Raw genomic sequence first — 15,470 nt, 5'->3', positions numbered from 1 at the left:
CAGCAAGAGCAGTATGTGCTTTTTAATCACTTAGCTAGCTCTCCAACTCCTTATTGGCAGTCCCAATATTCCGACAGAAAAGAAAAGCAATTATCAAAAGGGAAACTACCTATCTGCAAAGGTCTTGCATAATTTCTCTTGTTACATACAGTGTAACTATGAAAAAAATCATTCTGTACTTGATTCTTTAATAAATATACCAAATAATGATATCTAAATACACTTCTGGTCATAAAAACTCTAGAAGTGCAGAAGCATTTTAAAATTTCAGCCGGGCGGTGGTGGCGCACGCCTTTAATCCCAGCACTCGGGAGGCAGAGCCAGGCGGATCTCTGTGAGTTCGAGGCCAGCCTGGGCTACAGAGTGAGTTCCAAGAGTGGCGCAAAGCTACACAGAGAAACCCTGTCTCGAAAAACCAAAAAAAAAAAAAAATTTCAATAGTATTGCTTACATTAGGTTATAAGGCTGTATAACCATTGTTTGTTTAAGGACCCATTACCTCTTTGGTTTTTAAATCTTTGTGATTTCTGAAAAGACACTGGTCCTTTAGATACTTCAGAAGTTTTAACATCATAAGCACCTGGAGATGGAGCACAACCTATAGAAAACAAAAAACAGCAATGTATCATTTAAACTTATTGTTTGATTACTACTATTCGCATGTTAGCAATACCTATAATAAGTATCTATGATCTTAAGTTATAAACACAGGAAGAGGCGATCTCAATCAAGGAACTGACTTCATCAGAAGTTCCAGTGATATTCTACCCCTAGGTAAGTGGTCCTGGGTTAACAAAGCATGCCATGAAAGCAAGCCAGTAAGCAGAAGTCCTCCCCCTGTGCTTCACTTCCTGCCTTGGTTTGCCAAGGATAGACTGCAACCTGGAAACCAAATAAACCCTTCCACTCTGTTCCCCACACATGCAAATACTGTCTGGCTGAGTTGTTTTCAGTCTGTCAATGAATTAATATAAATGGTTTAAAAAAACTTGTATTTCCCAAGATATACTAATGTACTATGATGCTTTTGCTTAATAGTCTTTCTTCCCTGGTCTTGATCTCTCCAGTGGTCCACTATGTAAGTCAGGCTCACCCAGAACTCACAATACTCTAGGCTCATCTTGAATCCATCAGTCTCTTACTTTAGCTTCCAGGGTGCTTAGATCGCATGTGGCATGATGGCTCGCTTCAGTGTACCTTCCTTTACCTCGCTCTTTGTCCTCTCTGAAAGTATGGGCCAGGTGGTAGCCTAGGCTACTAGGACTCAACATGCTTGAAGAGTTTTTTTTTTTAACCCCGCCCCCTCCACTGGCTGCTTGCCAAATCAAAAGCAGTATGACTCGAGCTTTTCCAGAGGCATGTCGTAGAAGCAGAGAGCAAAGGAGAATAGCCCTGTTTTCTGTATTCAGAGTGGAAAACCGTAATGTCAATAAGAGCCTGTCAGTGCAGTAAAGTCAAGCTGCATGAGACAGTTTCTCCCATTTCATGTCAGCCACAAGGAAAGAATCAGAGGAAATACAATTTTGGACTTCATAATTTTATCATTTTATAAATACAAGAAACTATGGGCTTTAAAGAAACAGAGTTCATGGCTTCCTTATGCATGCAGATCTAGCCTTGAGCACTGAAAATCCGCCAAGTTACAACACAGCTGCAGCTAATGTAGACAACTGTGTTGGAAGGGACTTTGAAGCATGTCCATTTCATCTCTCTGGTGTCTACATTTATTTTGGTCCCACGTGTTTGAATCTCTTAAGACATAAAAATCTATAAAGCTCCAAGCAAGCTTATTATAGCAGTAGATATTTACTCTTAGAAATGTACCTGCTTGTAAATAATATACTTGTTTTTCACTCACTTTCTAGAATCTCACCAAATAATCACTTTTTTTTTTTTTTTTTTTTTGGTTTTTCGAGACAGGGTTTCTCTGTGTAGCTTTGCGCCTTTCCTGGAACTCGCTTTGGAGACCAGGCTGGCCTCGAACTCACAGAGATCCGCCTGGCTCTGCCTCCCGAGTGCTGGGATTAAAGGCGTGCGCCACCACCGCCCGGCTCACTTTTTATTCATTATGGACTTCAAAGTATTTAGAGATAACTATTTCATTATCATGGATTTTTTTCTTCTTCATACTAAGTACCTGTTATTCTATCAACTTTTCTTATGATGCAGACCACTGATTCCTCTTGTGTTCTCGATTATTTTAGAAGTTTTCATCTGTTACTATTCTATTTAAAATTCTAAATATGTATTCTGAAAAGATTAGGACAATGAGACCATTACTAGAAAAGTCACAGAGACAACAGAGGATTTCCATGAAGTTATCATCCTCTGCTGTTATAGGTACAATTCATTTGTAAACCCTGTTATTTATTAATCACAAAGTGGCTCCAATTGCTGGTTTGATTATTATTATTTTTTCATGTATTTCTTACCCATGTTGGTCTCTTCTAACTTAAAACAATCAAATCAGCTAATGAAGTAATGGGTTTCTGTATGGGGTTTTTATTACACTAATGCCTTCAAGCTTCCAAACTTCTGTATTTTCTAGTTGGCCATTTAGAATTCACTGTCCACTGTCAATTTTGTCCAGCCGATCCTCCTTTACCTTCCAGATGTCAATCTGGATATTGCTTCTAGCTTTGGCAGAGTCCCCAAATTAGGCTAGCAAATCCTCACAGCCTCTTCTATCTTTCCTCCAAAGAACTTCCACACTTTCCTGAGGACTTATTTGCTCCATCTCCACATCAGACAAAACTGCTTGCAATCAGGGAGGAGAGCCAGCATGTCTACTGCTCTAGTATTTAGCTCATGGTTGTGTTGAGCGGTATGTAAAACATACTGGTTTGGGGTGTGGGAATGGACTCGGCTTTCGTAATCAGCCAGGTGATGGATGATTCATATCCAGCTCTGTCTGACAAGCTACAGAAAACACTGTGCCAGATACTTTGTGCACATACAGAGAACACACTGAATAAAAACATTAGATTCCCTCCTTTTCCCCAGGATGATTTTTCTTTTTTTTTTTTTTTTTTTTTTAAAGATTTATTTATTTATTATATATACAGTGTTCTGTCTGCACATATCCCTGCAGGCCAGAAGAGGGTGCCAGATCTCATTACAGATGGTTGTGAGCCACCATGTGGTTGCTGGGAATTGAACTCAGGACCTCTGGAAGAACAAACAGTGCTCTTAACCTCTGAGCCATCTCTCCAGCCCCAGGATGATTTTTCTTGAGGTGGAAAAAACAAAATGAAACAAAAAAAAACTTCTGGTTTTGAAGATAACTGGGTTAAAAGAAACTGCCACTGACTCACGACTATTAAATGTCAGGTAAATGTTATTCTTGAAACTGTAAAGCCTGAACTACCACTCCTTAAAACCAAACAGCAGCTGAGCCATATGTGGTGGTGTGGGTTTCTAAGTTTCAGAACAGATGGGAGATGGCAGCACGAGTTCAAGGCTAGCCTGGGCTACATGAAACCCTATCTCAAAACAAAAACAAACAAACAAACAAAAAATCACTGGGCGGCAGTAGCATATGCCTTTAATCCCAGCACTCGGGAGGCAGAGCCAGGTGGATCTCTGAGTTCGAAGACAGCTTGGTCTACAGAGCGAGATCCAGGACAGGCACAAAAACTACACAGAGAAACCCTGTCTTGAAGGGGGAAAAAAAATCTGCCCTGATCTGCAGGACCTAAATTGTTTGAGTATCTTGGAAATGGTGTGGCCCAGGAGCTGGATTAATCTGACCACTCACTTGACCTTGTAAATAGAGTGGGGTTGACAGAAATCACAGACGTAGTACTGACTATTAAATAGTATGTTACAGTGGATATAGAATGGCCTTTGATGGTGGGCTCTATCACTGACTTGCTGGCTTTTCAGTATAGTCAGAAACTCCCTCAAATTTCTCATTTGTAAAGAGTACAGCTTTGGTACTTTGTTCATCTGGCTGCTTAAGGGAATAAGTTCCAGACCTTAGGACAGTTCAGTTGTACAGCTAGCACCTGTCAAATCATACCTAAGGCTCTCTAGTTATTGTGGTTAAGAGCACAGGCTATATTAATGAAAGCCTGGGTTCACATCCCAGTTTTGTCAGTTCAGTTTTATAACACTGAGCAGATTTCAGTCTCATTTTTCTCTTCTTTTACTTAAAACTTTATGTGTTGGGAGGGGTGAGTCACTGGCAATCTTTCTATGTAGCTCAGGCCACTAGACCTGGAAGCATCTATTTCTTAATGGTGGAAACATTAAAAATTCCTTTACCCTAACTTTTTGGACACTACCACCATCTACACTCAATTAATTTACTGTGCCATCGACACACCAAGTTCCAGTGTCTAATCACTAGAACACTGACTATTACTTCAGGATTGTTTCGAGAGTGGAAAAAAAATTTGTTTGGAGCAGCTGTTATTACTTAACTGATTTCTCAAGCTCCATGCTTCTATGCCTGAATGTAACGTTTAAAAAAAAGAAAGAAAGAAAGAAAATTCAAACGAAAGTAACTTAAAAAAAAAAAAGAAGAAGAAGAACGTAATGCCTGCCAATTCTAAACCCCTTGAACCAATTTTAGTTTCACCACGGCGTTAATGGCTTACTGGTATAATTTCCGGCTTGAAGGCTCGCCGTGTCGGGGGAGGACCCTATTTCCCTCGGAGACACATCCCTATCATCCTAGACAGCACTTGCTGAGTGTTTACTGCATGATGTATTTTGAGAAAGACAAATACCATCCCAGCCCTAATCTGGCTCGGGGTCCACTGAGGGAGGAGGGGTCGAGGGCGCGTCCCCTTCCCACCCTGCTCCCGCACCACCCGTACGCACCCGAGGGGTCATTGAATCTTTTCAGGGGCGCCTTAGGAAAAGACATGCTGACAGCTGGATCCACGACGGCCACCGAACGCCTCGGCAACTGTCTGCTCGCTGAATTCAAATCCTCCCCGCGTCAGCCAACCAGAAAGCCTAAACCGAACTGACCAATCCTAAATAGACTGAGGAGCATGCGCACTAGATTTGTACCGCGTCCAATGGGGAAGGCTGTAAGTTTAAGCTGATAGCCAATGAGAGACTGGTTCTGTTCGCCGCCGCCCCTGCTCTATCCAATCACGTTTGGTGTTGCTCAAGTTGACTCACGGTTCGCGCAAGCGCACTTCACCGGTGCCGGTAGGCGACTCCGTATTCTGGCGTCTTACAGGTTAATAGTTCGCGAACGCCGGTCTCTGTTCCATTGTCATCGTTCTTGGGATGCCAACCTCTCTGGGCTTCGGTTCTTCCACACCAGGTCTCGCGAGGGTCCTAAATGGGCCCTGAAAGGGGAAAATTTGCACGCTCGGACACGCCGGCTTGGACTCTTGCGCATGTGCAGTGACCCCAAGGCGCGGAGGGCAAGCTCCTGAGCCGCATCCCGCGTGTGCAGTGCTCTCTCGGAGCGTTGTCCCTGCCCCTGCGTGGCGTCCGGAGGATGTCTGCCCCGTTTGAGGAGCGTAGTGGGGTGGTTCCGTGCGTCACGCCGTGGGGCCAGTGGTACCAGACCCTGGAGGAGGTGTTCATTGAAGTCCAGGTGCCCCCGGGCACTCGCGCGCAGGACATCCAGTGCCGCCTGCAGAGCCGGCATGTGGCTCTGGCCGTGGGTGGCCGTGAGATCCTCAAGGTAGCAAGCCAGGGCTTGTCCCGAGTTCCTTCTTCTGGCCTCCCCGCACCCCGAGTCCTAAAATTCACGGTTTCAGAGGGATGACTGCTGGGTGGAAAGGTCAGTTCCTGGCTGGCAGAAAGAAAGCAGTAAACTGATGTGGCAAGGGGGGTCTCATTGCAGCACCCACTCCCAGGGCAGACCTTGCGTAGGTGTAATGTAAAGATTTGGTGTCCGTCTTTGTGTCTAAAATAGATTTGTGCTACTTCTAATTCCTCTGGGGTTCCTCTGCTGACAGAAAGGCTGACTAGATAAAAAGAACAAATGTGCATCTTCTAGGTACTGATCTCAGCCCCGGAGACTGTAGACAAAAGGTTCCTAAACTCTTTGTGATGTGTAGGCAAAGAATAATGAAGAGGTGTGTGAAGAAAATAGTGCCTCTTTTATTTGGTTCATCAATATATTTTTGAATCTGGCTACGCCTTTAATCCCAACACTCCGAGGAGGCCCGAGGCAGGCAGATTTTTGTGAGTTGGAGGTCAGGCTGGTCTACAGAGCAAGTTCCAGGATAGCCAAGGGCTGTTTCACAGAGAAACTCTGCCTGGGGTGGGGGTGGGGGCGGGGAAGAATTTTCACATAGCAATGTGAGATTATATTTTGCCCCTTGATTAGATGGCTTGCCTGTTGGCTGGCCATACAGTGTAGTGGTGAAGGGAGATGTGGTACTATGTTTTGTAACCTTGACAGAAGAAGATGAAAAATTAGTCACAGCTAATTCGACATCAAATCTGCAATATGTGATTAAATCTCCTTAAGAAATTGGCTTTTTCTAGTGCTAGCTTCTCAAAAGAGATTGAACTGGCTTTTAATAGCATTCACTTTAAAAGATAGCATTTTCCAGGCAGGCATTGGGGCACATACCTTTAATCTCAGCATTTGAGATCAGAGGCAGGTGGATTTCTTCGAGTTTGAGACCAGTCAGGTCTACATAGCGACCTCCAGGACTACATAGAACAGTGGTTCTTAAACTTCCCAAATGCTGCAACCCTTTAATACAGTTCCTCATGTTGGGGTAACTCCCAATATAAAATTGTTTTTGTTGCTACTTCATAAATAATAGGGTGTTTTTGTGGGTTTTTTGTTTTTTTTTTGCTACTGTTGTGAATCATAATGTAGATATCCTATGGGGGTCACAACCCATAGGTTGAGAACCACTGACATAGAGACCCTGCCTCAAGGAAAACAAAAATAGAACATTTCTTCTAGTTTCAGCAGGAGTTCATTTTGATTGGTAAAACATTTTATACATTAATTTCACATTTATTCTATCAGCAACGAGTAGTATGTCTTCATCCGTTTTGTTTAGAAGGTCCTGTGTTCTTTTGCATGCTAAATATGTCAAATTTTTAAACTGGAGTCCCTTTCATTCAGTGGGAGGAAGTTCAAGGTTGAGTACCTATAATTAAGCTGAACTAGTCCAAGATGTGGCTTAGCTTGAAATCAGCTAAATCTTCATTATGAGAATGTATAAAATTTAATGTTGTATCTTTAGTACCTTATATTTATTTTCCAGGGAAAATTATTTGATTCTACAATCGCTGATGAAGGAACATGGACTTTGGGTAAGAATAATCTATTATGATACATTAACTTTAAAAAGTTAGATTATGGGGGCTGGAGAGATGGCTCAGTGGTTAAGAGCACTGGCTCTACTTCTAGAGGCCCCCAGTTCAATTCCCAGCACCCACATGACAGCTCACAACTGTTATCCAACTCAGAGTGATTCGACACCCTCATACAGACATAAATGCAGGCAAAAAACCAATGCACATAAAATAAAAAAATAAATCATTTAAAAAAAATTTAGATTGTGATAACGTTTCTTCTTTTTTTAAATCTTCTTGTCCTTGTAGCTGTGGAAGATGGAGAAAAGTGTTGGGAACAACTGTATATCAGAATTACCTAACAGTCTTTAGAAAATACAAGGATTAACTCTTTCTGTAATGACTCTGTAACTTGTTTCTTATTTTTATCTTAAGAGGATAGAAAAATGGTCCGCATTGTCCTGACAAAGACCAAGAGAGACGCTGCAAACTGTTGGACTTCTCTTCTAGAATCTGAATATGCAGCTGATCCCTGGGTGCAAGACCAAATGCAGAGAAAACTTACATTAGAGCGGTTCCAGAAAGAAGTAAGTCAGATGGATGCTGGTGTGAGTACGTACAGTTACATGACCCAAAATCACAGGTTTTCCCTCATATTGTAGTATACAAAGTACTTAAAAAAAACCTTCTGGGTGAAGTTTAAAGTGAATGGCAAGAAAATAGCCTAGTGTGTGGGTTTTAAATTTCACAAATATATTCATTGCTGTGAGACTTAAGATTGCTGAATGCACATCAATAATTCATGAATAATAAATCTAAATAACTGGACCACTGTAGTGTACATAGTATAAAAAGATGAGAGATCCCTGCGTTGCTGTTCCCCCACCTCATACCTCTGCCTCATTCTCATCTCTTGGCCTTTTTGTCTGTTTAATTTGTAACAAAGGTGGGGATTCCTACCTTGCTTGTTTTCGTGGTGCTTTTTCCTTTAATAGTGTAACTTTGGCCTCTTCTCCCAATTGTACCTACGGCTAAAACTCCTCCCCTCTAACTGCTTTATTTCTCTCATTTGCATGTATAAAACTCTCTCTTTCCTTTGATACTGTATCCTTGTTTTTCTCTGTTTTAAACAAACCTATATATACATCTCTGAAACTGCTTAAATGTTCCAAGATAGATATTTGGGAGAGGAATTACTTAACTACTGGACTTCTAATTACTTAACCACTGGACTTTTAAAAGTTTAGTGGATAATTTCTATCTATATCATGCTCATTTCCAAGAATATGTCTATAACCTAGACTTTGCCTTGTAAACTTTCAACCTGCATTTCCAGTTACTTTTTGAACATCTCCATTTAGCTATCTGTCAGACTCCATGTCCAAAGTGAACAAACTAATTTCACTCCCAAACTTATTCTACTTTTCATATTAGTTAATGCAAATTAGTTGTTTAAGATTAAAGGTGTGTGTGGTGGGGGCTTGGAGATGGCTCAGTGGATATGGCACTTGAGATGCAAGCATGAGGACCAGAGACCTACTGGAGGATCTCCAGAATCCATGCAAAAGGTAGGCAGGTGTGGTGGCTACCATTGATCCAACACTCGTGAGGCAGAGACAAAGGATCCCTGGGGCAAGCTGACTCTCTAGACTACCTAGAATTAGGAAGCAATTGAAGAAAACACCTAATACTGACTTTAGTCCTACACAGACACACATAGGTAGATACACACAGGCCCTTCCGCCCACCAGGCAGGTTACTGACAACTCCTAGGAAATCTTATTAGCATTGTCTTCTACTTACATTCAGAGTTTTACCACTTCACACCGCTGGATCTGATAGTACTTGGTCTGGATTACTTCAGTAAATTGCTAACTAGCCTCCTAGACTCTTACCCAAGCAGTCATCTTAAAGTAGTCATTAAAGAAGTCTTTGAATAGTGAAAGTCAGACCAATGCGTTTTTCTTCTCAGAATTCTCCAAGTTCTTCCTTCGCTTAATGGGATAATTGGTCAGTTACTTTCTCACTTACCCCTCCTTTGTTTTTTTGTTTCTCTCTCTCTCTCTCTCTCTCTCTCTCTCTCTCTCTCTCTCTCTCTCTCTCTCTCTCTCTCTCTCTCTCATTGTAATTTTGTTTCGTTTTCTTGAGACAATGTCTACCTGTGTAGGTCTGGCTAGGCTAGAACTTTATATATTTATCAGGCTGGCCTTGAACAGCGTTCTGCTGCCCAACTAGTGGAATTGAAGGTGTGCACCAACATACCTGGCTCTGCTGATTCTGACTGGCATGTTTATTTTCTTGTAGCTTTCAGCTCATCACATTTTAACTATCCCACTTAAGTCTATAATCTTCTCTCTCTTTCTGCTGCCGTACTTCCTGTTTATCTTTTTTGTAGCACTTACAAGCTTTAACACACTAAGCCAAGGGTTGGCAAAATGTAGCCTGGGGAAATTCAGTCTGCTGTATGTCTCTGCAGGTAAAGTTTTTACAGAGACATACCTTTGTTCACTTAGTAGTATGTTATATATAGCAGTTTCTTTCTTTCTTTTTTTTTTTTTTATCTAAGCCTTTATCTCCTTTCAGGTGTGATATATTGGGTTCAGATTTCATTATTAGGATGATGGCATACAAGGTGTGTAGAGGGAAACAACATAGTAAAAGGCTGACCACTACAAAGAGAGCTCTCGCTTGGGTGCTCTACCCTTGTCATCCTTGTCCTCCGAGTCCACGTTGAGAGCTGCACACACCAGTATTCCTAAGTCCTTCTTTCCTCAGAAAGGGATTCATCAAATTCATTTTGTTTCTAAATCATTGTATGCCATATTGCTTCCCAAACCTATTTGTTCCCTTTTAGATACCCCACTTGACTGGTAGATCCCTCTCATCTATTAGAAGTTGCTTCTTGTCCTTTGCCCCAAACTTGCAAGTCACCAAATACTTTCAAATGTTTTTAATTGTATCACTCTATTCATCTGTCCAGGACCCTTGCCTTAATTGACACCCTCAACAGCCCTGGTCTAAGCCGCTTACATATTCAGGACAGTTTCTCTCCCTGCCACTAAGTTAACAGGAGAAGCATACTTTAAAAATTCATTTAAATATTTAAAATTTAGATTTATTTAGTTTATATGTGTGAGTGTTTTGCCCACATGCGTGTGTATGTGTGTGTGTGTGTACACCATGAGTCTTCTTGGTGCCTGAGGAGGCCAAAAGAGGCTGATGAATCCCCTGGAACTGGCATTATAGACACCATGTGGTTGCTGGGAATTGAATCAGGGTCCTCTGCAAGAGTAGCCAGTGCTCTTAACTGCTGAGCCATCTTTTCAGCCACAGTAACTTTTTTGTTGTTTCATTGGTTGGTTTTTTGTTTTGTTTTGAGATAGCGTTTCTCTGCGTATCCCTGGCTGTTCTAGAACTTGCTCTGTAGAACAGCACTGGCTTTGAACTCATAGAGATCTGCCTGCCTCTGCCTCCACTGCTGGGATTAAAAATGTAGACTACCACCACCTGGCTACAGTAACTATTTTTTTTTTCTATTACCAGCTTGATACAGTACAAATTCTTATCCTAATAGTGAAATGTTTCACTGAGGCTTGCCCAGTGATTGAGTAAAAACAAAACTTACTATAAGCCACAGTCATCCTAGGGTCCCCCCTGCTATGTAGCTTTCCTGGTTCTGTGGGTTGCAGTCTGATTGTTCTTTGCTTTATATCTAGTATCCAGTTATGAGTAAGTACATACCTTGTTTGTCCTTCTGGGTTTGGGTTACCTCACTCAGGATGATATTTTCTAGTTCCATCCATTTGCCTGCAAATTTCATGCTGTCATTGTTTTTCTCTGCTGAGTACTCCATTGTGTATATGTGCCACATTTTCTTTATCCATTGACGGGCATCTAGGAGGTTTCCAGGTTCTGGCTATTACGAATAGTGCTGTATAGCAGTTTCTTTTTTTTTTTTGTCTGGACCTGAGGACCGAACCCAGGGCTTTGCGCTTGCTAGGCAAGCACTCTACCACTGAGCTAAATCCCCAACCCCAGCAGTTTCTTATAATCAAGTGTTTATGACAGGAGTCATGTAGTCTGCATAGTGTAAAGTGATCACTGCCTGCTTCTGTACAAGTCAAGCTTGCTGAGCTCTGTGTTTGTTACTTATGGTTTGCTGTTTGTGTTTTCCTGCTACAGTATAAGCTCCTAGAACAGAGGTCTTTAATTTGTTTACTTTTGAAATCCGCATTTGTTTAATGGTATTTTCCAAGTATTAGGGGCTCAGTAAATGTCCATTAAACAAATGAAATTGTTCCCAGAGAAGTCTAAAGCTTGAAGTAGTACTTCATAATATATAACGTGCATCAATATGCTAATATACATATAGCTCTTAGAATTCTCCATGCCTTATAGTAAGCTTCAAAAAATTGCCAGCTATTAGCTGTGTTTGGTGACATTCCCCTTAATTCCAGCTGCTTAGGAGGATGAGGCTAGAGAACTGCAAGTTCAAGGTCAGCCTGGGCAACATAGCTCTACCATGTTTCAGAAGAAGAAAAAAAATTAAATTTAAAATGGGTATACTTCAGTGTAGAGTACTTGCCTAGCTTGAAGGAGGCCTGGGCCTGTGTTCAATCTGTAATACCTCCTGTCCCCCAGAAAAAAAAGCTTTTGGAATCTTTTTATGCAGATAGCAAATTGAAATACATGTTTCACTGTACAGCCACTGGTATTGTCACATCTACACCACTCTTGTCAATATTTACAGATCTGAACGTTGAAAGGCGCCTTTTAGTTTTCATTTCCCCTTAGGTGCTTACAGTGAAGTTTGGTATCTTTTTTTTTGTGTCAATTGTGAATTCAACAACTTATTATTATTTTCTGTCTTTCAGAATCCTGGTTTTGACTTCAGTGGAGCAGAAATCTCAGGGAACTACACAAAGGGTGGACCAGATTTCTCAAACCTTGAGAAATGACTGCTATTCTTTAGTTTTGTTCCATCTTGTGGATCCCAGTAGGTGCTGACAACTTAATGCAGCAGATGATATGAAGGATGAAAAATACGGATGTCTACAGTTAGCATATTGCACAATGTATTTCAGTATGGTTCTAAAAGATTCCATTGAGAGATGATTTACATAGGAGCTATAGCAGCTGTCCTGTGGCTAGATGGTAACTTTTCTGGTTCTGCGTTAAGTTTTATATGCTACATTTTACTAATTTCATATTTAATTGTATTTTTACTACAAAAGCATTGGATTATAAATCATATGAAATGAAAAAGTGCCTTCAGGGATTTTTTTTTCCTTTTTTTGGTGTGATGCAGGAATGATGTTCAGTAAACTTCTAAGTAAGAATTATGCACCCCTTTGTCTAAATATACTAGTCCATACAGGGAAGTACAGTGTGCTGGAGAAAGTTTAAGGAAGGACAAAAGTATACAGAAGAGCTTTGGCTAATGTGTAGAAAGCTTACAAGTATTAACAGTTTAAAAATCTTGTACTGTTTTTTAATAAATCGACATGATGCTGTCACCTCAATCTTCTGGTTTTTCCTTGGTGGTGGTGGTGGTGGTTTGTTTTGATTCCCAGAAGTATGTTTTCTCAACAGTGCAGTCATTCAAGTTAAAAAAAATCAGCCTGGGCGTGGCACTGCTGCCTAGTCGTCAGACCTGACGCCGCCGTTCGTGTTGAACTGACCCAGCAGTGTCCTTTAAGTACGAAAGCCCGGCAGTTGGGTCTGGAGCTCACTGCAGTCTGAAACAAGATCCCAGTTTTTCTTTGTCTTTTACTGCTTTGACATTTTTCCACAAGAGAATCTTGCTGGGCAGCCTGGCCTCTAACTCATGGTGATCCTTTGGCCTTGGTCCTCCAGCTACTATGATTATGGGTATGCACCTGTGCCTGCCTTAGCTGCTGTGCTTTTGAAAATGACAGGAATTTTGTCTGTTGATTCTTCAGAATGAGGTTTGTCTGGAATGGTCCTCAATACTGTCTCCTCTCATGAATTAAGAATTCCACCCTATTGCTGATGGTGAGTGATGGTCAGCCAATAAGGGAGTATTTGCTAGGTTTCTTCACTGTAATACTTATTTTTAGGTGTTTTGTGAGAGAGTAGTTTTAAAACACCTCTTGTGTTCTAACCAGACCTTTTATTTATTTACTGTTTTAAGCAGTGGGTAAAAAGTATTCTCATTACTTTGATGCTTAAAAATTGTATAATTTGGCTAGTGAAAAGCAGTCTAGGTGGCTTCTGTGTCCTTTGACATGTTTCCATCATTATTTGAGCAATTTCTTACTCACCAGACTTAGGTACTCCCTGCCCCAGTCCAAGAATCAAAAAAAATCCAGTTCCCTTTAGTGAGTAAATGTTTTTAAAAACAAGGTGTGCGTGCTGGAGTGTGTTTACCATGCACACGTCAAACCTTCACATGTATATTGGAAACCATGGGTTCACAATATCCCATGGGATTTATTTTAGTTCTCTCTTGGTATATTTAGAACTTACTTTGATAGTCTGGTTTCCATCACTCTTACTGTACTTGACAACCTGCTAGAGGCCATCTCCACGTGAGCGCCTCCATGTGTGAGGCTGTGCTGAGCAGAGTTGTCTTCAGTGACCGAGCCCCAGCACTGAACTTCAGCAGCTGGCCTACTGTATGCCTTCCATTTTGCTTACATTCCTTACTATCTTGAAGTACGAATTCTTGGAGGAAGAGGCTTTCTTTTCTTTAATTTGTTCTCTTTGATATAATACTTTTAAATAATACTTTGAATAAACTTACAGGTAAAATTATCATTTTTTAATGTATAATTTGGTGGATTTTAGCACATGTATAGATTTGAAAACACCTCCTCATTTACCCTAAAATAGTGCAGTTACCTGAGTAGTACTGAAATTTTTTCTTTGTAGTCACACTATTGGCATTCATCTCTAGAAACCACTGTCTCTGCTTATAGCTCTTCTCTATAATTTTGTTTCTTTTAGAATAAAGAATGTAAACAAAATCATATGCAACCTTTTAAAGGTGTTTGCTGAGACAGTTTACATATTATAGGCTCACCCTTACTAAGTATATAATTAAACATGCCCAGAGTACACAGCCATCGGCTTAGTGAATTTTCAAGCAGTTTCGTCATCCCAAATAAAAGTCTTGCATACTTCAGTTGTCGTGCCTTCTTGCCCCAGCCAGCTCTTCTGCACAGATCTCGTCGTCCAAGACGTTTCATGTACACGGCACCATAGAATTTGTGGTCTTTGGAAAATTCACCCATGCTTGTTTTATGTCTGAATGCTATCCTCTTATATGGCCTTATACTGTTAGTCTGTTTTTAAGATGTATGTTTAGATATTTCCCTGTTTTGGTTCTGCTGAATAATGCTGCTATAAATGTTTGTGCTATTGGCTTTTATGTGCTTAAGGTATTTTCTTACTGTTCTGGCCACTTCTATTTTAACTTGACTTGAGCTAGAGACATCTTACAAGAGGGAACCTTAATTGAAAAAAAAGCCTTTTTAAGATCTGGCTATAGTCAAGCCATTAAGGCTTTTTTTAAATTAGTTATTAATGGGCGAAGGCCTAGCCCATTGTGGGTGGTGCCATCCCTGGGGTCATGGTCCTGGGTATATAAGAAAGCAGGCTTAGCAAGCCATGGGGAGCAAGCCAGTAAGCAACATTGTCCATGGCCTCTGCATCAACTTCTGCCTCCAGGTTCCAGCTGGATTTGAGTTCCTACCCTGGCTCCCCTTAGTGAACTGTGATTCAGGTTATGTAAGTCAAATAAGCCTTTCCTTTCCAGGTTGCTTTTGGTCATGGTGTTTTGTCATTGCAGTATTAATCGTAAGACACTTACATAGTAGATCATTTATGTTATATGCTGTCTTAGGGTTTCTATTGCTGTGAAGAGACACCACGACCATGGCAACTCTTATAAAGGAAAACATTTAATTGGGTGGCTTACAGTTCAGAGGTTCAGTCCATTGTCATGGAGGAACATGGCTGCATGCAGGCAGACATGGTGCTAGAGAAGAACCTGAGATTCCTACATCTTGACCTGTAGACAACAGATAGTGGTCTGAGACACTGGGTGTGGCTTGAGCCTGTATGAGACCTCAAAGCCCATCTTCACAGTGGTACTTCCTCCAATAAGATCTCATCTACTCCATTAAGGCCACATCTCCTAATAGTTCCTTTCCCTTTGGGGGCCATTTTCTTTCAAACTACCACATGTGCCTTAATTTAATCATTTGAAG

General features: G+C 41.0%; 2 protein-coding genes across 3 annotated transcripts in view; one reads left to right on the top strand and one right to left on the bottom strand.

Annotated features, from left to right (window-relative positions):
• Hmmr (hyaluronan mediated motility receptor) overlaps positions 1–4,933 on the bottom strand; it is a 29,228-nt gene extending 24,295 nt beyond the window's left edge. For both annotated transcript variants that reach the window (XM_052758507.1, XM_052758508.1), the window contains exons 1-2: positions 4,828–4,933; positions 500–598 (exon numbers count right to left, since the gene is read on the bottom strand). In XM_052758507.1, the coding sequence (XP_052614467.1) occupies positions 500–598; positions 4,828–4,873 (145 nt within the window). In that variant the 5' untranslated portion in view covers positions 4,874–4,933. The remainder of the gene's footprint in view (positions 1–499; positions 599–4,827) is intronic.
• A 228-nt stretch (positions 4,934–5,161) lies between these two features.
• On the top strand, positions 5,162–12,758 carry Nudcd2 (NudC domain containing 2). The gene is made up of 4 exons (XM_052758509.1): positions 5,162–5,653; positions 7,206–7,254; positions 7,672–7,823; positions 12,111–12,758. Exons 1-4 carry the CDS (start codon positions 5,465–5,467, stop codon positions 12,192–12,194), a joined length of 474 nt encoding a protein of 157 aa, XP_052614469.1. The 5' UTR covers positions 5,162–5,464; the 3' UTR covers positions 12,195–12,758.
• The last annotated feature ends 2,712 nt before the right edge of the window (positions 12,759–15,470 follow it).

Source organism: Peromyscus californicus, unplaced genomic scaffold, assembly GCF_007827085.1.
Source record: "Peromyscus californicus insignis strain IS unplaced genomic scaffold, ASM782708v3 Scaffold_3__1_contigs__length_106647218, whole genome shotgun sequence".
Classification (NCBI taxonomy): domain Eukaryota; kingdom Metazoa; phylum Chordata; class Mammalia; order Rodentia; family Cricetidae; genus Peromyscus; species Peromyscus californicus.
The sequence above is the reverse complement of the archived record's forward strand: the minus strand, read 5'-3'. Positions and strand labels throughout refer to the sequence as shown.